Source organism: Corapipo altera, unplaced genomic scaffold, assembly GCF_003945725.1.
Source record: "Corapipo altera isolate COAL_440 unplaced genomic scaffold, ASM394572v1 61411, whole genome shotgun sequence".
Classification (NCBI taxonomy): Eukaryota; Metazoa; Chordata; class Aves; order Passeriformes; family Pipridae; genus Corapipo; species Corapipo altera.
The window spans coordinates 1,406,441-1,425,320 of NW_020884875.1; the positions used below are offsets into that span (position 1 = coordinate 1,406,441).

An 18,880-nucleotide genomic window follows, 5' to 3' on the forward strand; every position below is an offset into this window, starting at 1 on the left:
GAGTTTACTGTCACAAATGGCTTTGTCTTCATTGAGTACTAAATCTCACCTCCTTCTTTTCTTAGTTTCGTGGGTAATTTATTCTTTTGATGTCTTGGCCTGTTTAATTTTTCAGATGGTCTGTAAGAGGAAACTGGAGGAGAGACTGCAGTCTTTCATCATAAATCTGTAGTCAGTAAATCACTACAGCATAGCTAAATATGAGCTCATGGGTGCTAAAAAAGTTAACTGCAATGCGAACTGATGTAGCCTTGTGTTTGATATGTGCTCGTACCTGCTGTATAAAATAACTGAATAGGGAATCTATGATACACAAACTAAAGTAGGCCTATGTTTGAGTCTTCTTCTACATGCACTTCATGGATTATACAAATTTATTGTCATGATAGCTGGTGTATTTGGCATGTTTTACTCTTGGTGCTGGGTTATTTTTCATTGCCACATGGCAGAAATCATGAAGACACTGACAGACATCTTTGTGCAGTGAGGCTGAGTAATACAGGAAAATTGTTTTCTAAGACACAACGCATAACAATCTTAGACTTACTTCTGCCAGGATATAGTCTGACACATTGTTTGTGTTACTCCTTTATCTGAAGCAAGACATTAAGATTATTCTGTTACCTGCCTGAACAACAGTCTATTGTAAAGACATTCCACTTGATGTAGTTTTTTATTTTATTTTCTCTACCTTTACTTTTTATTTGTCATGATAGGAACAAGATGGATAATTCAGGATCTTGCCTTTGCCATGGAAGAGTTTATTCCTCTGCTTTGACATGATTGAATAATTAATTTGCTTTCCTTTTATTCATTTAGGACACAGTGCTTTACATCTTGCAGCAAAGAACAGCCACCCTGATTGCATCAAGAGGTTACTTCAGGTAAAGTAAAAGTTAAATTAATTTTGATTTTTGAAATTTTCATTTGGGTCCACCAGACACTGACACATTTCCTACTAATAATCTGCACCACACTGCTATACCATTGTCCTATCTCCTTGACATCAAGAGAGGCACATCAAGAATTTTAACATAAAGAGTTTAAAGACCCTTCAGGCACTGTGAATGGATGATAGAAAACTGTGGTATCTTCCCTGAGTGATCTGCAGACAGAGTTTTCCATGTGCAGCTGATCTAACATAGCTGGGTTGGGTTTCAAGCAGGTTGCAGCTTCAGTCCAATTCCTGTGTTTTGTCTTTGTGGTTAGATGACTTGAAATTAGGTAGATTTGAGAGTTATAGGGGAAAATGGTTTTTTGCTTCTGGGGGGATTCTGATATTGTTCCACTGGAATGCTTTCTGTCTGTTCACCATAGAAACATTTGTCACATTTAAGTCAAAGAGAAAAGAAACCAAAGTAGTTTAGATCCTGAAATATGTAAATAATCAAATCCTCCATGAAATGAGGTAAAGAACAGTAAGGGGTTAGAAAGGGAGTTGAGAGAATGGGGAAAAAAAATAAGAAAAAGAAAATTGAAGATGAATAGAAGATTCTCATAGTGTTGAAGCTGAAGATGTGCATTAGTAAGCAAAGACATTGTCCATCTCAGCTCTCATTTCAGAAATACTGGTAAGTTTTCATGGCAGTGATCAGAGGAATGGAACAGATATTTTTCTGAGTTTGGAGTTATCTGTAAGTCTCAGATGAAATAGTGAATACAGACTGAGACTACAGATGAAGTAATTAATAACAACCCAATGGTCCAGAAAGAGAATGGATCCCATATCCCAACCTCTAAATTGTTCTTGCCTAGTTACCTCAGGGCTCTCCAACTGTCCTGCGACTGGTCCCTGGCAATGTTTCTGGCAACACTGATCCCCACCTCAGTATGTTGCAGGCTGACTTCCCTTACTCGTCCCCAGCTGGGAAGGGTTGTCATTAGCCACCGAGGCTCGTTTCATCGCCGGTTTCTACTGCTGCCAATGCCAACCCATTTACAGCATAAACAGCACCATCAGGCCGTCACTTGTGGTATCGCAGGCAGCAATTAATGTGTGTTTAATACTAAGTATCTGCTGCCCTTTCACGTGCTAGCTACAACCACAGAGTGCTTTTGTTGATATTTTGTTGTTGATATTTTTCTGGTTTTGTTACAATATGCAGATTTCCAAATACGTTCACAAGTGCAAGCCCACTGGTAATATTTTCCAATACTTCGTGCTCTTAGGATTGCCTTCTCACTTCTGGGGACCAAAGTGTGCGTGTGAGGAATGTCTAACTAGTGTTGAACTAAAACAGGCTAAATAATTATTTTACACAGGCAGAATCTCAACATTTTTGTTACAGAATGCAGTAATTTATATGATTTTCCTAGAGAATCATAGATGTGTTGGAGGCAGTGCTACATTTAAAAGTAAAAAGTTATAATGTTTGATTTTCAGAAACCCATAATTTCAGGGTCCTGTTTTCTTCTGTCTAAAGAAAAGCATTTGAGCTGTTAAAGGGTTTACAGAAGAAGTCCTGTGATGAGCAGCTAAGGGAGCTGGGGCTGTTTAGCCTGGGGGAAAGGAGGTTCAGGGGAGACCCTATCTTGACTGGTCAAGAGGAAATGTCCTCAGAGGGTAGTGAGGCACTACAACAGGTTGCCTAAAGAAGCTGTGGATGCCCTATCTCTTAACAGCCCTGTCAAAGCCAGGCTGGATGGAGCTTTTAGCAGCCTGATTTGGTGGAAGGTATACCTGCCCATGACAAGGGGTTGGAACTAGATGATCTTTAAGATGTCTTCCAACCCAAACCATTCTGTGATTCTATGATTCAATGAAATAAAAAAAATGCAAGACTAATTACCTTAGGACGTGGCTGCTTTATCTCTTACTCTAATGTTAAAAAAAAAAAATAAATAAATTTCCTGAGATAAAGGAATTTCTTTCCTTTTTTATTTCCTGATTTAAATTATTCAGAAACTTTAACAATTTTCGGGCATAGGTCTCTGATCATGAAGATTTCCTACATCTTCAGTATAAGGTGGTACCAAGAAAGGAAAGACTAGATTGCTAGAGATGGAAGCTGTGCCTTCCTTCAGCATTCTTTCCTGAAGCAACACATAAACTTTTTCTCAAAGCACACTGTTAGCATAAAAGATATGTTTTATGTTCTTTGTCTTTCTCTAATTGCCTTTTTTTCCCTTCTCCTTATTGAACTGTGCAGAGTAAATGTCCAGCAGACAGCACTGACAATGCTGGGAAAACAGCTTTGCATTATGCAGGTAACTTCTTTGGCAAAAACTTGCACTATCTATTTTGTTGTGCTTGATATTCCTAGTTCTACAATTTTGTTGTACCCCACACTAATGGTGCAGTGTTGCAAGTGGAAGCACGGAGCACAGTTTTTGAAAATGGGTTGGGTTTGATGGGCTTTCATGCTTGTTGTTTGTTTGTTTGTTTGTTTTGTTTGTTTGTTTGTTAATTTTATTTTATTTGGGTTTTTTAGCTGCAAGTGGATGTCTTCAGGCAGTTCAGCTCCTGTGTGAACACAAATGTCCCATAAATGTCAAAGATGTGGTACGTACCTCTTCTGTTGTGTACTTCAGATGCTTCATTTGCCACCCTCCACCCCGTGCACTTACCACCCTCCATGTCAGTGCAGCAGTTCAAAGCACTACTGTGCTTATATTTCTTCCTGGACTTCTCTGCTGGAGGAAGTTCCCTTTGCAGCTTGCCATAGCAGAGGTGTGAAAGCACTTCGCAATCTGATACCTTAGTAGCAGGATTTGCTGATCATTAAATTGAGACATTGGCAGAAGTAGCTAGAAAAAAATTCTTATGTGTTCAAAACATAATTTAAAAGTATTCCCTTGACTCCAGTAGGCTTGGAAAAAGGTCCAATGTGTGGGCAAGTGCTGCAAAATTCTCAGAAAGCCCAACCAGAGTATGATAAGCCTGAGGGGGAAAAATATATTTGATGTAGTCTAAAGGTTCAGGGATGCTACATTCACTACTATGAAGTGTCTACAACCAACCAGGTCTGGTTTTGAGGATGATGCAGCTGCCTTATAGAAAACCCTCAAATGAAAGAAGGAGGTGACCTAACAGAAGTAAAGCACAGGCCAGATGGGAAAGCATAAAAATACTTGTTTGTTTATTTTTGACTTTGTTCCACCCCTTTCTTACCTGGTCTTTCTAATGAAAACAAATATGTCACAGATGTCAGACCTAATATTTCAGCAAATGCATTTTAAAGGCAGAAAAGATTTGTTCCGTCTATAGAAGGGAAGGCTGTAGGAGTATCTTAAAAATGTCTTAAGCTACATCATGGTTGACCATAGGAAAGAGAGAGTCAGACCAACCTTAGAGATGCATGACAAAATGATGATAAGAAGTGGTCAGAGTTTGGGTAGTGAACCTAACTGGGAAATCCCAGTTAGCTACTAAGGAAAAAATAATCTCACCTTGAAGATGGTCAAACACTGGAACTGTTACCCAGAGATGTAATGTTGTCTCTGCCTTTGGAGATGCTTAAAACTTGACTGGACAAGTCTCTGAGCAATGTACTGTAACTTGAAGTTTGCCTATCTTTGTGTTGAAAAAAAAGTAGGAGAAACCCCAGATGACATCTAAGGGGGTCTTCCAAACATTATTCTATGATTTTATGAAACATTGTATTTTTGCCTTGTACTTAGGTAAAAGTATCATTTTTGCTGTGGAGCTACTGAAAGATACTGAGTAGTTTCAAAATCACTATCTTTTAGCATTGAGCAAACAGCAAAGGGAGTATAAAAGGAAAAAGCATCCCTGCTCCTTATGTTTTGTGTCATCCCTAGTAATCAAGAAGGAATTTAAGTAAACTCAGCTACATTTATGGTATATAAGAAAAATGTACTGCGAGCACCTCATTTATGCTATGTAGAGATAAAATTCATAACTGTGTTCAAATCTCAGTCTTATTTGTAAGTGGATGGAATATTGTTCATAGTTTCTTTAAATGCATTTCTAGGATGGGAACATACCTCTGCTGCTTGCAGTACAAAATGGACACACAGAAGTCTGCAAATACCTTCTGGATCATGGAGCAGACATCAACACCAGGGATAAAAATGGAAGGTACAGCAGGTTAACATGCTAATTCTTCCCCAAGGCTGCCTGTCAAATGAAGCTTTCTCGTCAAATTCTTCCTAAAATAGTTGATGTTAGGTGAAATAATGCATTCTGTACTGGACATCCTCATTATTGAGAAGGCTTGCAAAATTCTGCCTAAAGGGAAAGATGAAACAGAAGCTATGCAACTATAAAACTAATGTGCCTGTAAGATTTTCCTTGGGCCACCAGAGTAGTATATCCCATTTTTAAATAATTCCTACACAAAACTGATTGATAGCACTTACCCACACATCACTTTCTAAGTGTCTCAATTTGAAGTGCTGCTTTCTTCTAAAGATGAGTTAGTAACTGTTACTTGGGAGCAAAATCTTTGGAGGGTTCTTTCTTCTACCATAATGCAGCCACAACAGCAAGAGAAAAGTACAGTAAAGCTTTATAGTGGAGATGCTGTTTTAGGAGGTGCCAATTAGACATTTTTTGCATTAATAGATAGTGCATGTATCAGAAAACTGTTCTTAAAAAGCAACATCCTTGTAGTGAAAAATGCTCTTGTTTTAATGATACTGACAAAGATCAAGAGTCTTTGAAAATTATGGACTGTTTTATAAACAGTTCGTTAAACTGTGAAGGTAAGGAAGGATACTGAGAAGACTTGGCACTTACACTTCATAGCAGTGTTGATTATTATATGTGATACAATGCTGATATTGTTCTCTGGCAGCACCTGTGAGGATAAGACTGGGCCCTAACTTGTTTTTTATCAGTCCAAAGTTCATTAGTGCACTCTTTTTTTCAGTTGTCTAAAGAAAACTGCCTGCTTGTCTTTGTTAGTTTGCATGGCCTCCTCAGTGCTTTGAACCTGAGCTGCTGCACACTCTGGGACCTCTACCTTCTCCTCACTTTCTTACTATATAATCAGCAGACAGTGTTAAGACTTTCTTCATTAATTGGATGAAGGAGTTTCTGTCATAGATAGGACTCACATTTTTGTATTTTCTTTTTTAAGAAAGTACTGTGTGTAGAAGCAAGAGAATGATAGAATATGAAATATACTATTTACTTCTTGCTTTCATTGTAGTGAGGGGAGTGACTACTCCTGTATCTCATGTTTACAAAAGTGGTTAAGATTTTACTGAAACAGGAGAAACCTTACTGGGAAAAGAAGGGGATAACCTTTGAAAATGTCATCTCCGGATTTCTATCTTATCCAGACTTAATGAATTATTTTGTAATCTAAAAACTTCCCCGTGACTCTGGAGGTGTTACCCACATTGCCACTCAGCACTACCTTTTAACACAGCACTGCAGCAGCCATCACCTCTCCAGGGCTCACTCATTACAGGGAGTATGTTCAATTCATCAGTGAAATGTTTGTCTTAATATTTACCAAATATTATCACTAGTAACTTTTCAACTTCAAATCTGCACTTAGGAATGTGTTTGGCAGTAAACTTGGCCAACCTATTAGGCACATTTTCACGTTGAGAAACGAGAATTATGCCCAAGCAGGAAGGCAGTATTAGAGCATGCTTGAAAAGTGAGGGGTTTTGTGTGTTTTTAATTATTGTGTACATTTCTTATGACCTATTCAAGTAAATGAGAAAAGCAAACACAAAGTGTTAGGAAAAGACTCCTTCTGCATGCTGCCCTTACTCTAGGATCTGGCATTGTGTAGCTACCCTGTGTTGAAAAGAGAATGGATTGTGCTCTAATGGACTTCTTTCGTCTTTTCTTTTTTCTTTTTTCCTTTTTTTTAAGATGACAGTAGTACAGGGTTTCAGGTCAAACCCATCTCTTGGACTCACTGAAGGTTTTTGAGGTTTTTCTGGTTTTTTTTGTTGAAATCTGTTTGTCTCTTTTGTTTAAAAAGCAGCATGAGAAGGAGAGCAGCAATGAAATAAAGGCTTTCCTGTTGTACCACCACTGTAATTGTAATGTAGCAGTGAGGTTTGTTAGTCTGACTTTATCCTGCAGCCATTTCTATCTATGACTCTCCTCTTGATCTCAGGAAGCCATTTTTAGAATGACCTGTCATTGCAGCTGGAGAGTATGTATGAGGAAGAGGAGGAGGGAAGTTATTGCACAATAACCATCACACTTCTTTTCCTGAAAAAATGAGCTACTTAAAGAGTATGTTCTTGACACTTGTTCTCTGTGTTTTGGTTTTGTGTGTTGTTTTTTTTTGTTCAGAACTGCTTTGATGATGGCTTGTGAAGCTGGTAACCTTAACACGGTGGACGCTTTCCTTAGGAAGGGTGCAGATGTCAATTTAGTAGATGTCTTCGGACAGAACGCCCTGCATTATGCCAAGCTCTCTGAGAATACAGGGATCCAGAACCTCCTGTCATCAAAGTTATCTCAGGATGTGGGTATGTAAGAGAAGCTGAGTGCAGTTTGTCCCTTCTTGAGTGGGCTATGTAGATATTTAGCACTCAACAAATTTACTTCAAACTGTAATCTGAAATGTTGCAAAAGCCATTTTCAAGATCGTCTGGCTGAGACTTCTCAAAAACTCTTTGCCAGAGATGGTAATATTTAGCATGGGATAAAGCCCTGAGGGCAAAAAGAGGTGTTTTGGAGAAAGAAAAGATAAGTTGATGTAGCAGCATTGTGAAGTTTTGAATACATTGAATACAATTTGGAATAGATTCTTTTTTATTTGGTGGGAGAGTCAGTGGAACATACAACCTCTCAGCAGAGGGGTTGAAGAAGGAACTAAAGTAGGCAGAAGATTTTATGGTCAAACTAAGATGGATTTCTGAAGTAGGAAGCTTAATGTGGAAGAATGGTGTGAGACTATAATAGAATAAGGATTGTCGTGATTCTTCGGATTTTATCTCAGTATGAAACCCAGCAGTAGCAGAGAAAGGCTATGATTCAAATGGCATTTGGAAATTATGTTTTTCAGCTTTCAGACAGGAATTCAAAAATCAGGCTGTTTATCTATGATATGGGAAGTAGAGCTGAGAGGTGGGCTAAGAATGGCAAATAACTTTTCCTTTGTTAACGATTATTTATTCCACCTCTTTTCTGCTTCACAGATACAAAATCACCGACAAAAACGAAGCAGGTATTTGTCGTTTTGGTTTTGAAAATACTCAGACTGTCTAGATGTGTACCATAAGAACTAGTAACTGACAGGACTGAAAGCAATAGTGAATGTCACTGTGAGATGTGTTGCCATGACTACTTTGTAAAAGGTTTTTGTTGCTTAGTTAAGAAATGTGTTTCAGAAACATTGCTTTTAGACTTGGCTTCTCTCCATATAAGCAGCCAGCACCCTTAGTGAGACAAGGAAGGGAGTGCAAGTGTGTATGTGCATGTGTGCTTTTCTCGCATATAAGGCAGGAGCTTGGCTTTTGGGGTCCCTATCTCTTCCAACTGTAGAGGAGGTGGTCTAGAAAAATACCCTATTTCTAAAACATGTAATTGAAAGTTATCTCTGGTTACTGGAGACCCCGTCCTGTGAGAATCCCAGCAGATTTAGGCAGTTATACTGGTTTCTTAAATTTTTTGTTTAATATCATATCTTGGAGTGCACCTAAACCTTGTAGAACTGCTGGTGGCTGGAAAGTAGATGAGGGTGCACTGCATTGGTTCATTCCTTCTCTGAGTGGAGAGGTAGGTTTTTCAGGGAGCTCAGGCAGAAGCCAGTGGAGAGGAAAGATGGTAGCCATGAAGAAGGGCATGACTGGGCTATGTATGGATGGAATTATTTAAGATCACTGGTGCTAAACCTGTTGTCGGCTTCTGCTTTTTCACTAAATCTTGTTTGTTTTCACTGAAGCATGGGTTAAAAGGGAGCAGATTCTTATTGTCAGGCATGTTTCATATCTTTATATTAGTAGAGATACGGTCTTTACATAGGAAAAAAAGGCACTGCATGAGCTGCTAAAGTTGATATTAATGTGGGATTTTATTTTTTTTTTTTTTTTTTATAAAACAACTTGCTCGGACTTTACTAACCAAACTAACAAACCTACCTTTTCTGGCTGGTGAAACTTTCAGCATGATCAAGGCTCTAAATTAAGTTCAGAAAGAAGTGGAACTCCAAAAAAACGCAAAGCCCCACCTCCTCCTATCAGTCCTATTCAGGTAAAGAAAAGACCAATTTTGAGATGCTTTTAGGGGGTATAAGGCATTTTGAACATTATGTGAATTATGTGGGCTGGATTTGCTCTGTCACTGTTATTTTATATGCTTTACAATGAGTGCTTTTCCTTACATTAGGATGACACCATGAAAGCACATGTTGATTAGGTTAACTAAGGAAAATTGCTTGAAATACAGCATGGCCTAAGATAAAATGTGCAAATGTTAGTGTACAAGTGCTTTTTCAAACTCAAGTTGAAGTTGTCCTGGTTTTGCTGATTTCAATAAGTAAATAATTCTGTATATTTTGATTATACATATATATATATGTACACATTATTATGTTAATATATGCATATAGAAGTAAAAAACTGCATTTTGATACTATAGAAATCTATTTAACAGCTGGGTTTAATCTTAAAGTGGAATGTTACCTGTGTGATAACTACAATCCTTATGTAATACTGGCTCAGAAGAGCACGAAATAATTAGGTCTGCTCTTCGAAAATAATCTAGAGTTGTGAGTTATGTTAGTGCAGGGAAAAGTACTCTTTAATGCATGTGTGTGTGTGTGTATATGGGCAGATGTTAGAGAGGTAGTTTTATGTGCATGTACATATACATACCTATTTATATAAAAATCTTTTACAGCTTAATGATTTGTCCTCTCCACACTCATCAACTTCAACTCCCATGACTGGAAAAGGGCTGGCTTTCTTTGCTGATCAAGTGTGCAAGGTATCAGTGCTCTGTTCTTATGAGCTTAGGGAAGGAAAGTACAGTATCTGTTTTGCTTAACATTCTATTTTGCTGACTGCAGAGTCTTCTGCGACCTAATTAGTTGGCTTTTAGGAACAAAAAAAAGTCTGAATCTATTTACATGTAATTTATAAAGCAAGTGTAGATTACTCTAAAGTTTAACAAATATTTATATAGAAATGCTCATAGATTAGTTAGTGTTTAGGAATATGGTTATGAAAGTAAGTATTAATGCTACAAGAGTTCATTTTCTAATACCAGCAAAGGGCATGGAATTGAGCAGTGCAAAAAGAGACCCTTTTACCAAAAGACACGAGAGAAACAATTGAGTGTGTTCTACCTGATCTTTACCTTATGGCATTGAAGATTTTTTTTTATTAAATACATGTCAATATATTGCTATTATTTATCACAGTCTTTCAAATTATCTGCAAGGTAGTTGCCCTTATTTCCTTAGTATTTAATGAGAATTGGGCAATGGAACCTGAATGGCTTTAACAGACATTAAAGATGCTACAATTAGAGACCTCAGAAATAAAAGAAATACACTTTGACAGGCTTTATCCAGCAGGATCTATACTGTCTGTAGTTCTTTTTGGTGAGGTGTCCAACTTTACAACCACATTCTGTGAAAACATTTTCTTTTGATATCTTGGCAGGAAGAATTCAGCTCCTTGCATAGAGATAATAAAGACAGACTGAGTGACAGCACAACAGGTATACAGTTAATCCTTACTTTCATCTTTGGATAGGCATTTTAAGTGGCATGAAATGTTGAAAACTGGTCAGAAATCCTCTGTGCCTTTCTGCTTAGAACATGAGACACACTAAGTATTGAGAGTAATGTTTTGTAATTCCACTAGCAGCTTCCCACTAAAACCTCCTGCTTCTATTGAGTGAACTTAACACTTTTCTTGGGAGTTTATGGGAACAGTTTGTTTGCTCACTGCATTTAGTGGTCATGGGAACAAACTGTTTAACTTTAAATGTTAAAATAAAGCATAAAATAAAGCATTTCAGCTTTTCGAAAGCTTTTGAATCTCTTTTTTTTTTTTTCTCTGAAGGTGGTGATAGCTTACTGGATGTGAGTTCTGAAGCTGACCAACAAGATCTACTGCTGTTGATGCAAGCAAAAATTGCTTCTTTGACATTGCACAATAAGGAGCTGCAGGACAAATTACAGGTGGCATATTTTTGTGCTGTTCTGGTGTTCTCTTAATCTGCTAGCAGAACAAAGAGCTTCTTACTGTTTTAAAGAGTTGTACTCTGAAGATAATTTAACGAGCTTGTTCATAAGATCATGGAAACACTCTGTCCCAAAGGATTAAGTCAGTGTTTTATCTTCTCACTTTTTCCATAAATTACTGAATAACTTTGTTATGATAGCCACATTCTAAAAGATGTTAGCAGTTGGGTTAGCAGAATTTTAATTTGCATAGCTTTGATTATTAGCTTATGGAGATCGGCCCAGACTTTCAGACGACCTTGGCACTTACTGTCCTCCCTCACTGCAGATGACTAAATGGTAGCAGCTGGGCTTTGAATTTTTCTGAAACTTTCTTCCACAGTTCTTTAATCATCTGTCTCTGTAGGATGTAGCAGTATTTCCTTGCTTACTCTATTCTAAAAAAAATATAATCTTGTCCATGTATTTATTGTGCAATTGTTCGTGTTTCTTTTTGGACAGGAAAGAACACCTAAAGAAGGGGATTCAGCTGTAGAATCTTATTCAACCCAAGCAGAGTTTGAGCAAACAGTAGATAGACAAAATGAGTTCTTGGCTCAGGAGCTGAAGCCTACATTAAATGCCACTAAGACCCAAGAAAAATTGACAAGCCCCAGAGAAGTAAAAATGAAGAACCTCCAGGAAGACCTAAAGGATGTGCAGAGGAAATTAGGGAATTCTGAAGCCAAAAGAAGGCACCTGGAATCTCAGGCCCAGTCTAGAATTCCAGAAACAGACCGTTTAAATAGCCCAGACATTTCGGAAAATGGTTCTGATCTTAACCTGAAGTTCCAAGAAACTCAGAACAGGTATGAGGAAGCTGGGAAAGATGCCTTGAATGCCCAAAGGCAAAAGAAGCTGAGTCTTGTTTCCTCTGAAAGTGAAGAAACCAGTTCTGATCTGAGTATGTTGAAAGTTACATATGCAGAAGTTGAAACACTTAAAGAAGAATTGAAGAAAGCATTGGAGGAAAGCGAAAGACAAAAAGAAAAAGTGAGAGAACTACAGAAAAAGTTTGAAGACAGAGAGCAGAATGTGGCAAGCAAATTGTCTGTGGAAGAGTGTGAGGAAATGAAGAATTCATATTGTTCAGTTATTGATAACATTAATCAAGAGAAAGCATTGCTGATTGAGAGGTACAAAGAAGGGCAAGAGGAAATTAAAAGGCTACAGGACAAGCTGACAAATCAGACACAGCTGGAATCTAGTCCTGAAGCTGGAGAAATGAAAGATGTGATGCACAGAATGGTAGATGACCTCAACAGACAACTTAGTGAATTGTCTCAGTTGTACAAAGAAGCACAAACAGAGCTTGAAGACTTTAGGAAGAAAAAAACTCTAGATGATATAGCTGTGAACTACATTCCTAGAGAAGAACATGAGAAACTGATGGAGGTAACAAATTCTTTGAAATACAAAGCAGAAAATGAGTTATCAGAAATGAAATCCCAGTACACAAAAGTCTTAGATGAAGCAGAAGAACTAAAGCAACTGTTAGACACTCAGAAACAAAACTCTGTGCCAATTACTGAACACCGCCAGGTGATTAGTGCACTCAGAAATACTATAAAGGAAATGGAGGAAGAAATACATGAGCTCAAAAAACAGCTTAACAACAAGGAAGGTGAATTAAGAAACTTAGAGAAGGAATTACTGGAAGAAAAAGCTGCAATTAATGAAGCTATGGTACCCAAGGCTACATATGAAAAGCTCAAGTCATCACTAGAGGGTGAAGTCAGTATTTTGTCATCCAAACTGAAGGATGTAATGCGAGAGAAGGAAAACGTGTCCTTAGATGCTCTGAAACTGAGAAATGAAATTTTGCACTTGAAAGAAGCAAAAGAAGGTATGCATACTCTGCTTGAAGCAAAGGAACGGGAGGTGACTGATCTTCAGCAAAAGTACCACCAAGTTCAAGAAGCCCTTCTTGAAATGAAAAACTCATCAAAACTAGAAGAAGATAAAGATAAAAAGGTCAGCGACTCACTACAGTGCAGGAGTAGTATGAGTTCAGACTGCAGAACATGTTGAGTGGTGCACAAGTGATCTCATAAATGATGTTGGTTCAAGTATAACTTCTGAGTGTGTTTGCCCATCCAAAAATTCAGGTTTTAAAGTCGAAAGAAGTTTTCAGTATCTTTAACTTTGCAGTTGATTTCCCTCTCCTGTGGAGATACACATGATCTTTCAATTTACCTCTTTAAAATTCTGCTTGGGCTGGGTTCACACTATTCAGGCAACTGAGGTCAAAAAAGTAGGATTTACAGCAGGAAGAGATTCCAGAGGAGACAAGATCAGGAAGGAGCAAAAATTCACTGTTGTGATATTACTGTATCATCTCAACCATAGCATGATTTGACTAAGTTTCCTCTGGAGTAACCATTTCTATCACTACAAATTTCTTTATAAAAAGCTATGCCTTTTGCTAGCTGTGAATAGATGGCCTGTGTTTGTTATATTTGTGTCTTGCGTTCAGCAGCAGAATTTGTAAAGGTGGTAAATGCAGTCCTTCTTTGTAAATATTGCTCTTTTTCAGAACAAGGAGTCCATTTTCAATAGACTGGACTAGGATGGGAGATAGAGAAGCATTGTAACCCCTTGCTTACATGATGTCTCTATTTGTCCATTCAGTTATTTGCAATTTGTTTTTCCCCATTCTTAAATTTAAGTCACAAATAACTCATAGATGAGACTCACAGGAACACAGTATGCCTTGCATCTTCTGATGAAAACCTGGTTTTTGCCTCCCTAGATCAGTGAAATGTCCAAGGAAATTAGCAAATTAAAAGAAGCACTGAACAGCCTTTCTCAGCTTTCCTACTCAACCAGTGCCCCCAAAAGACAAAGCCAGCAGCTGGAGGTGTTACAGCAACAAGTGAAGCAGTTGCAAAACCAACTGACTGTAAGTGTGATAGTTTGTAAACCTAACATTAGTCCCAGCTCTCCAAAGATACAGGTGCTATTCTTCGCTCTGCTTATTTAAAATGCAATACAGTCAATGAGTACATGGGAGGGAATTTTCATCCAGAAATTCAGTAATTTCTCTGTTTCACTGAAACATCTAGAAATCTCAAGTCACAAATTTCTCTTTAGAAAAAAACCTAACTAAAGCAAGCTATTTTCCCATATATTTTCTCAAGCCAATACAGAAACAAAATTCTTGTAGTGGAATCTAATTACCAAACCTGCTGCTAAGACCCTGTTTTGTGGAAAAGTATGACCAATGTGCAGGGGATTTGTGCATTTTTCCAAGAACATTCATCAGCTGAAGTAGTTTTGTTTTATTAAGCTTTCTGGAAGACATACTCACCGAAAGCGTGAGGTTTCAAATCAAGCAAATCCATCTGTTTATGGAGAGCACAGTTAATTCTCTGAAATTCTGAACTGCTTACAGAGGGGTTTTTTTAATTATATTTGTTTGTGCATGAAAGGTCCAATCCTCTAAGCTGGGTTGAGTCTTAACTGATATTTCCAAGAGGTTGCCTGCCCGAAGGAGCACTTTAATTCACTTTTGAGGATGAAAAGAAAGTAATGCCCATCAGAGGCCCTTGTAGAGAGCTGTGGAGTGACTCTGGAAGGAGAATTCCCAGACTGACACGCTAAATGGCTTAACTGGTGTCTCCTTCCTACCTTCCCCAGCAGAAAGAAAGAAGAGTCAGAAAAATACTCTTGCAGCAGGGAGAAATAGTAGGCAGACAGTTACACACTGCATCCTGTTCAGACTCAGACTGTTTCTTATTCCAGTCCTCCATGTCTGAAAGGATCCTTCATTCCCACTGCTTAAGGACCAGTGAAGTAGTGTGAGGTGCAAAGGTATGCAGCATATTAGGAAGGTGGGTAGTATTTAAAACAGGACAGAATCACTTTCCCTCTTGTAGGTTAGCTTTCCTAGTGGCTTCATGTTTATTTGGAAAGATGGCTTCTGGGTTGTGGCAGTCTGTGATCATTAAAAGGGAGCCTGGCTTTCATTGACTGAGGGATTTGTGGGTTAAGACCTCTGGCAGATGGGTCATTGTCTTTAGGGAAGAGCTCGGTTGCAATTGAGAATTGATTGGTCAGAATATTGTAGTCTTTCCTCAATTCTGGTTGCTGATAAACTTGGAAGTAGAATATGTGCTCATTCCACACCTTTGCAGCTCAGGACTTCTTACAACTGATGTTACCTCACCAGTTTTTTTATTGGGAGGGGTAGAATTACAGCATTTTCATGGACATGCTTCCGAGGAAATTTGGGCTGGTTAGTGGCACAGAAGTGTCAGAGCTAGTTTTCAGTGCATTGCATAAGACTGGTTTGTAATTTCCCCTGTGTAAATCTAGTTGATGAGTCCTGAATTAATAGTTCTGAATGCTCTATGCCTTTCTGCTTAACTGTTTTCTAGGAAACAAAAAAACAACATCAGGAAATTGTCTCGGTTTACAGGATGCATCTTCTCTATGCCGTGCAGGTATGGTTGCATGTTGTCAGTCACAGTTTTGGTATTTTAATTAAAGATGCTTCTTCTGCAGATCTACTAAGAACTTTGTGTGTTTTATCTAAGACATCCCTCTCAAAAGGTATGACAGTTCAAGCACAAACTAAGTTCCATTTGGGAAATCGATCTAATTACTGTACCTCAAAAATAGTTTGTCAATATTCTTAAAGAGTAGAGAGCTGCATGAATTCAATCATCTTTTCTTCTTTCTCCCCTTGTCTAGGGTCAAATGGATGAAGATGTCCAGAAAGTGCTTAAACAAATTTTATCAATGTGTAAAAGCCAATCACAGAAAAAGTAAACAAAGAAAAAGCCAAGAAAAACTCCCTATTTTTATTAATCCTGTTATGGTTGTTTATCTAGATTTGCCTTAACATAAGATTTAAAATTGGCAATTTGCTGCTTTGTGTTATTGTGCTGTTTGTGAGGGGGATATAATTGTCCGTCTGTACCACTTCCATGTGCATTTCTATGTGCAGTAACTAAACACATGCCTGCTTTTCATATCCAAAATGCAAGTATGTTCTTCAGACTTTTTACTTAGGCCACTCCATATTGTGTTTACCCTATAAGTACTTTCCAGCTTCCTCCAGTAGAAGCAGGTTAACCTGGAGGAAAGCACTCGTGTTGCCTGGGTAAAGGTGAAATTCTCTGTGAAGTCTTCTGTACTGATTATAAGCTGCATCTTGTTACTGGGGATGTTTGATGCTGTCGTGCTCAGATTCCTGACATTTTGCCATATGCAGTCTTTGGCAGAGCAGAAGCAAGCCTTGCAGCAGTGAGCAGGAGCAGATATTTACGCTAAGCCAGAACGTCAAACAGCTACACTTCTTAGTGTAATATTATTTAAGATTAACAAACTATGAGGTAGCTGTCCCAATCCACCCAATGCACTGAGTACATACCATACTTCACAGTTTCCGTAACTACCTGGTAGTGCAATGAAACTATTTCAAAGCATTAGTTTATTGAAGTTCTGTACAAACAGAACTGTCTGTATAAACAACCCTTTATGATAGGTTTAGCTGTCTATGCAAGTGTTGGCCATGAAGCTCAGGAACAAAACCAGAACATGTACTTTAGACAAGGGATTCTAGTGAACACAGGATGTTTACAGTGAATGTCAATGCCTCATACTTCCTAACCTCACTTTTGTAAAGATCTTCTCTTCAGTATATTTTTATTGGCCCTCTAATGAATTTTTTTGTAACTAAACCATTTTTTCTACATAATATTTGCATTAAGCTTATTAACAAATATTTTTAGGTAATTGTGTTTTAGAGAGTTTATACCCCCAAGTATTCAGTAATAGTGAAGCATAGTGAAGTGTTTTCAGTTTGTAAGGGATTTGTATGGAATAATAGGCCTATCTGTCAGTGTGGTCCACAGCAATGAAGTCTAAAATGCAATTCAGACTGCTGTTTCACAAAAATTTAGAAACTATAGATAGAGAACAGCAGAAGGTGTCAAAAAAATTCTATATGTTGTTTCTAGAGGCTAGAAGCATCAGTAAAGCCTTTATCAGCACTTCTAAATTTAAAATCAAATAAAAATGTCTGATGTGGGATAGAATGGAACTATGGAAAAATGTTTCTAAGCACACACTGCACTTGAGGGTACAACCATTTTAACTAGCTTGCAGCTTCAATATGGTATTGTTTTTTTTTATTCTATGGGGATATGTCTCTATTGATGGAGAAACCTTTCAGAGCTATATAATCTATGAAGTTTATATAGAGTCATAATATGACAAGAGTCGGCAGTGCCTCTGGCTGACTGGACTCATAGTGCACTTATATCAGATAATTCCTAACTCTGGCAAAACTAGATGGATTTTAAAAACAAGAAGAAAAATGACACCTTTGCATCAGTTAGACCTTGGTGTTACTTTTCTTGAGTGGTTTAACTAATGCCAGCTAATTTTGAACAGTATTTTGTAGTTAGACAGCTTTGAAAACGCTCCAAAGAAATGTGAAAAGAATTTTGCTGCATCACTTCAAAAAGAACAAGATTTTAAGCATGCTAATGCTGAAAGTATAAAACTTGATGAACCATATTGTAGGTTGCCTGATGGATTTAGTCTTCTACTTGGGTTTGGTTTGTATATTTATTACAATTATCTTTGTGGAATATTGGAAATTATATACTACAGCATAACAAGTTTCTTTATATGTAATTTACAAGACATTTCCTTATGCAGCAAATAAACTATTTCCAATTTTTTTTCACTTGTGTCTTCATTTACTTTTGAGGGAAATCTCACTACACTGTTCTGACGTAGTACAAATGTGTTCTATATCTCGTGTTTAGATACATGTCAGATGAACTGAGCTTTCCTCCCTGAAATTGTAACTTCATTATTAACTATCTTGATCTGTTAGGTAGAATAGGACCCAGTCAAAACCCCACATAACCAGTTCTGTAGATGATGCCTTCTAACTGATGGGTAAGTTCAGAGCCATTTCTCATGTGGACATCCCATTACAGGTAATGCAGCTTTCCCATTTGCTACTGCATGCATTCTAGCTAAGTTTAAAACTACCTTAGAGCAGTAGCACAGATTGGTGATGTCCCACAGTTTTTCAAAACTGTGGTTCTCTATCACTTAGCACTTCACACACAGAACTACAGTGAAAGTATTTATATATATGTGTATATGCATATGGATATATGGATATGTGCACTTTTTAAACTTAGTTATACAGCCCCATTGCCTTTTATCATCTCCTTGGTTTTGTTGGAGAAACTGGCTTTTCAGTAACTTATTTGCTAAAATATCTTCCTGTCTGAGAGTGGAACACACAAACAGCAGGAATTACAACTTTTTTGATTACGTCCTGGGATTCGAGTAGCTTTTTAGCCTCTTGAGGCAGATTTCTGTAAGCTACTCAGCACTGAGTTTTTTTTGAAGAAGGACAAACTGGCATGCAAAACATGGGCTGGTGGGGTACATCATGTCTGCCTATGCTGGTACTCTAAAACCTCCACGCTTATTTTTGGCCTCCTGTATGGTCAGTCATGACAGCATGGGTCTTCTCCTGGGCAACATTTTTATGGCCAGTTCCTGCCCTCCTCCCCCCTAAATGTATGGGCACTGGGGATGAACTTTGCCCTTGTCAAACACACACTGCAGTTTGCACACAATGGTGATGATTTAGTCAGGCACCTTGAGCATACTGGCTCTTCTCACCCATCCTATACCCTGTCGCAGTAGATAATAGTGACAAATGATGATAGCAGGCTTCAGATGAAATTCGGGAGGAAACATCATCTTAGATCTGCATTAAGATTACC

General features: G+C 38.0%; 1 protein-coding gene across 2 annotated transcripts in view; it reads left to right on the forward strand.

Moving 5' to 3' along the window:
* The window catches only part of RAI14 (retinoic acid induced 14), an 87,026-nt gene extending 69,212 nt beyond the window's left edge, over positions 1-17,814 (forward strand). Inside the window, exons 5-18 of one of the 2 annotated variants that reach the window (XM_027634934.1) lie at positions 820-884; positions 3,150-3,207; positions 3,432-3,502; positions 4,935-5,041; positions 7,229-7,407; positions 8,080-8,108; positions 9,047-9,133; positions 9,782-9,868; positions 10,549-10,606; positions 10,954-11,072; positions 11,577-13,088; positions 13,867-14,016; positions 15,494-15,559; positions 15,810-17,814. In XM_027634934.1, the coding sequence (XP_027490735.1) occupies positions 820-884; positions 3,150-3,207; positions 3,432-3,502; positions 4,935-5,041; positions 7,229-7,407; positions 8,080-8,108; positions 9,047-9,133; positions 9,782-9,868; positions 10,549-10,606; positions 10,954-11,072; positions 11,577-13,088; positions 13,867-14,016; positions 15,494-15,559; positions 15,810-15,887 (2,666 nt within the window). In that variant the 3' untranslated portion in view covers positions 15,888-17,814. The remainder of the gene's footprint in view (positions 1-819; positions 885-3,149; positions 3,208-3,431; positions 3,503-4,934; positions 5,042-7,228; positions 7,408-8,079; positions 8,109-9,046; positions 9,134-9,781; positions 9,869-10,548; positions 10,607-10,953; positions 11,073-11,576; positions 13,089-13,866; positions 14,017-15,493; positions 15,560-15,809) is intronic. The other variant, XM_027634936.1, reaches the window with a different exon arrangement.
* The last annotated feature ends 1,066 nt before the right edge of the window (positions 17,815-18,880 follow it).